This window comes from Sinocyclocheilus rhinocerous, unplaced genomic scaffold (assembly GCF_001515625.1).
Source record: "Sinocyclocheilus rhinocerous isolate Xijiao unplaced genomic scaffold, SAMN03320098_v1.1 scaffold4194, whole genome shotgun sequence".
Classification (NCBI taxonomy): Eukaryota; Metazoa; Chordata; class Actinopteri; order Cypriniformes; family Cyprinidae; genus Sinocyclocheilus; species Sinocyclocheilus rhinocerous.
This window is the reverse complement of record NW_015652268.1, coordinates 109,589-114,065: the sequence shown is the minus strand read 5'-3', so window position 1 is coordinate 114,065 and position 4,477 is coordinate 109,589. Positions and strand designations below refer to the sequence as shown.

General features: G+C 33.3%; 1 protein-coding gene across 2 annotated transcripts in view; it reads left to right on the top strand.

The window, feature by feature from the left end:
• Nucleotides 1-4,477, top strand: part of LOC107714254 (gamma-glutamylcyclotransferase-like) — a 12,769-nt gene that overhangs the window by 466 nt on the left and 7,826 nt on the right. The window contains exon 1 of one of the 2 annotated variants that reach the window (XM_016520061.1): nt 3,309-3,457. The exons of the other annotated variant lie outside the window; for it this stretch is intronic. Coding sequence (XP_016375547.1) covers nt 3,328-3,457 — 130 coding nt within the window. The 5' untranslated portion in view covers nt 3,309-3,327. Of the gene's footprint in view, nt 1-3,308; nt 3,458-4,477 lie in introns of those variants that run through there. 2 annotated transcript variants of the gene reach the window in all.

Sequence of the window (4,477 nt, the reverse complement as noted above, 5' to 3'; positions counted from 1 at the left end):
TCTACATCAGAGTATCATAAACATGCAAATGTGTTGTTAAATTATTGAATTATTGACTTAAGATCTCTTTAACAAAATATTTTAGCTCAAAGGGCTTGGCCTACAAGTTTGGAGTCCCTGGCATATAGAAATACTATATTCACACACACACACACACACACACACACACACACACACACACACACATATCTGCTCTAATTTATTCTACAAATCAGGTTCTTAAATTATTCTTATTCCTAAATAAAACCAATTTTTTTTTAATTGTTACTTGAGATAAAAAAAAGGTTAACTTAAAATAAAAAACATTATTATTATGATTATTATGATTATTATTATATTAAACTAAAATAAAACTATTATTATTATTATTAAGTAACATTAAATTAAATTAAAGCAAAATTATTATTATTATAAATAATATTACACTAAAGTAAAACAAAATTATTATTAATAACTAGCTGAAATAACAGCTAGTTGCCAAGGAAACATTTCTCATTTTTATTTAGTTTAAAGTACTAAAATAAGTGAAACTAGAACTGAAATAAATAGTGATAAAAAAGATATACATAGACATTTGAAAAACAAAAATGACTAAAACTGATAAAAATTACTAAAAGAAACTAAAATGACTAAATGTACTACTTTAATTACTAAAAGAAAAACAAAAAATATTTGTAAAAATAAAAACCAATTCAAAATATTTATGAAAACTATATTTGTATATCAATGAAACTAAAATAACTCTGCCATAAAAGTGTCTAATAACTGGGGGTTACTGAGATAAAGTGAGTAGTATTTAGGTAAAACTTTATTTTAAGTTATCTTTGATACACAGGTTACATGCACTTACTATTATAATAACAATTAATTATGCATATTTACATGCAAGTAAATCTAAGCCAAACCCTAATCCTAACCCTAACCATATAGTAAGTACATGTAGTTTATTAATATTACTCAGTACTTAAATGTGTAATTACACTGTAACAAGGACACCTTAAAATAAAGCGTAACCAGTATTTTTCTTGTCGCTAAAGGGAAACATGGAAGTGTTCAGTGACAGGTGTGTGTCCATCTGCAGATGCTCTCATTCCAGCGGATCACACAGTGAGGGTCACAGCGGGAGACACAGCTGTATAACTGCATGCAGACTTGTTTTTCCACTGGTCAGACACCCAAACGCATGCATTTGCTCCAGGACTGACGTGCACGTTTATTTGATGTCTCAGCAGCTTCCCTGCTCGAGTCCTGCAGTGATGACATTCAAATCAATGATCGCAATTATTCTGGAACTTTTTCTGACAAACAGATGGAGGATCCAGCGTGAAGCCACTCAATGGGAGGCACACAAACATCTCTGGGGCAAAACAAGTACATGAACACAGACTGTAAAGATGTGGTAAATCACGGTAAATGTCCTGATAGGCTCTGACATGCTGCCGCCAAACCGCTGTGTGGAAGTGTGACCCCGTGACCTTTGTTAAACACAAAAACCATTCAATGTCTCTTCACATCAACTAACTAATTAATGATCATTCATGCAACTGCAATTAAAGGAATAGTTCTGCCAAAAATTAGAATTTGCTGAAAATGTTCTCACCGTCAGGCCACCCGAGATACAGATGAGTTTGTTTCTTCGTCAGCTTTGGAGAAATGTAGCATTTCATCACTTGCTCTGCAGTGAATGGGTGCCGTCAGAATGAGAGTCCAAACAGCTGATAAACACATCACAATAATCCACACCGCTCCAGTCCATCGCTGTTTCTTGGGGTGAACTATTTCTTTAAGGACACTGTTGCATAACAAACTGGATGCAAATCTGTCAGCTGGGTATCACATATATAACAGAAGTGGTTATTTAGGACAAAAGGGACAATCTGCAATGGTCATTAAGTTGGTGTATTGCTGGATTCATGACTCGTGGGAAACTAAACTCTCTGTGCAAAACTACCCGTGACTGATTTCCACCACAGAAACCACAAGAGAAGGGAGGCATAGTTATACATTAGTTATTAAGACATTAGTTTTGCATGCATTTCACAGATTTGATGCCAATAAATCTAGTGACTAGTCCTTCGTCTAAAGAGTGCATAAACCTAGTATTTTCAGCTGGTCTTGCCATTGGTAATTGAAATATTCATTCACAAGAACAAAGCAACTGTTCACAGAAGCCATTCTCAAGAAAATAATTAAAGCTTAAAATCCATGCAAAACTGATCAGATATTGTTTCTAGTCTGGCAGTTGTTTATTAAGTGCATTAGGTTTGTCTAACAGTGCCATCTATTGGCACTGCATCTCAGAGTGCATGTGCACCTGATAAATGCATTTCAGATTTTTCCTGTAAATTCTTAGATAACTTTTTTTTTTAAATCACGTTTTCAAATGAATATTTATTAACATTAGCTCAATTTTCCAGAGGAGATCAATAAAGCTGTTTATCTCATCTTCAGAAGTATTACAAATTTTAAGATGAATTGACAAAAATACAGACATTCGGGCAAATATTAACTGCGGGTATTTTCACTCAGAAATTAGTAGTACGTTTCACAATTAATTACAATGAAATGTCAAGTAACAGAACTAAACAAGACATTTTTAAGTAGAAAAACGTATTTTCTTGTAAAACAACCAAAAAAAAATCTTATTTTTTTGTGCATTTTATTCCTGTTAAATTACTACAAAATACGTGTTTAGTAATCTTAGTGTCTACATTCACATTTGTATTAACCTTACATTTATTCACGCAATTTTTACAAAGCTGTGGTCTTTCTGAATTTCAGTTCTGATTCATTAAACCCCTGTCTGTCGGTGATCTATATGTGACCCTGGAGCACAAAACCAGTCATAAGGGTCAATTTTTTAAAATTAATAAGAATAAATAAGCTTTCCATTGATGTATGGTTTGTTATTATAGAACAATATTTGGCCGAGATACAACTATTTGAAAATCTGGAATCTGAGGGTGCAAAACAAATCTAAATATTGAGAAAATCATCTTTAAAGTTGTCCAAATGAAGTTCTTAGCAATGCATATTACTAATCAAAAATTAAGTTTTGATATATTTACGGTAGGAAATTTACAAAATGATCTTTACTTAATATCCTTATGATTTTCGGCATAATTTTGACCCATACTATGTATTGTTGGCTATTGCTATAAATATACCCCAGAGACTTAACACTGTTTTTGTGCTGCAGGCTCACATATGAAGTTGTGTGAATGGATGACATTAACATTAACACATTCACACTTCAACAAAAGCATTTCACCCGTCGGGGGTCTGATGAGATGAAAAGGGCGGGTCAGGATCCTCCCTCCGGTCCAAATGTCCCGCTCCGCAGTCTCTCTATCCACACAGAACCAGATGAACCCTGAAACAAACATGTTCTCCTGCCAGAGCTTCATCTTCAGCCTCACGCTGCTCGCCGCTGGATTTAACCTCCTGAGCTCAGCAGGTGAGTCATAAACTCTTCACATCTCATCAGACTAGACAAAAGATGAAGAACTAGTCACTTTGAGACACTTGCTTCTCCTCTGTCACTGTCAGTTTTTCATTATTTAACCCTCATAGGTTGTGTTCTGGTCTCTTCTTTTTCCTGAAAATGCTAGTCGAAGTTATCGCATTGGACTAAAACTCACACAGGATATAACAACTTGCTAAAAAATTCTTGATAACTTTTGTATATTTTGGGACGTTTTCCCCCAACTTATTACACTTGTCAAAAATGACCGGCGTACAAACGTATAAATCTCTCATTATGCTGTATTATTATTACCAAATCTTGGATTCTGTCTTTTTATCAACTTGTTTTCTTTCAATTAGCACAGGTTTTTTTATTTTTTTTATTTCTTTGATTAATTTGAATGATCATAAACGTTATTGATCTGAGCTTATGCACCTCAGTTTTTGAGTGAACACTGCCAAAAAAAATAAAATGCTTTTATTAAAATGCAAATCATTTTTTTTCCACACAAAAACTGAGGTGCATGAGCTCTAGGTCTACGATCAATCAGTTCCAAAAAGAAATAAAAACTTGTGCCAACAAATCTAAATCAAGAGATCCTAAAAAATAAAATCAGTTCTCATATTTTTTTTTTAAAAATGTAACATCTTATACTGATAGTTACTGTGCACATTTAAGTGTTAAAACAGGAAAACACTAGTGAGACCGACAAAGCAACAGGACAAGAAGAGTTCATTATCAACATTTATGCATCATCACTTATTATTTGAGATTATTCCTTTATGATATTACTTGTATGATCAGCTAAAATGCAACATAAAATAATGAAACTTGAATGTAAAGGATGTAGAGAAAATCAATCTCCAGTCAAATCAAGTCACTGGCATTTACAGTGCAATATACAGTCTTGCTCATGCAATGCTTTTAGCTTTTTAGAATTATTACAATCAGTGGCCGGATGCATAAACTGCTTAGACTAGTCTTAAAAGTTAGTCATCTATTTTTTTTTTT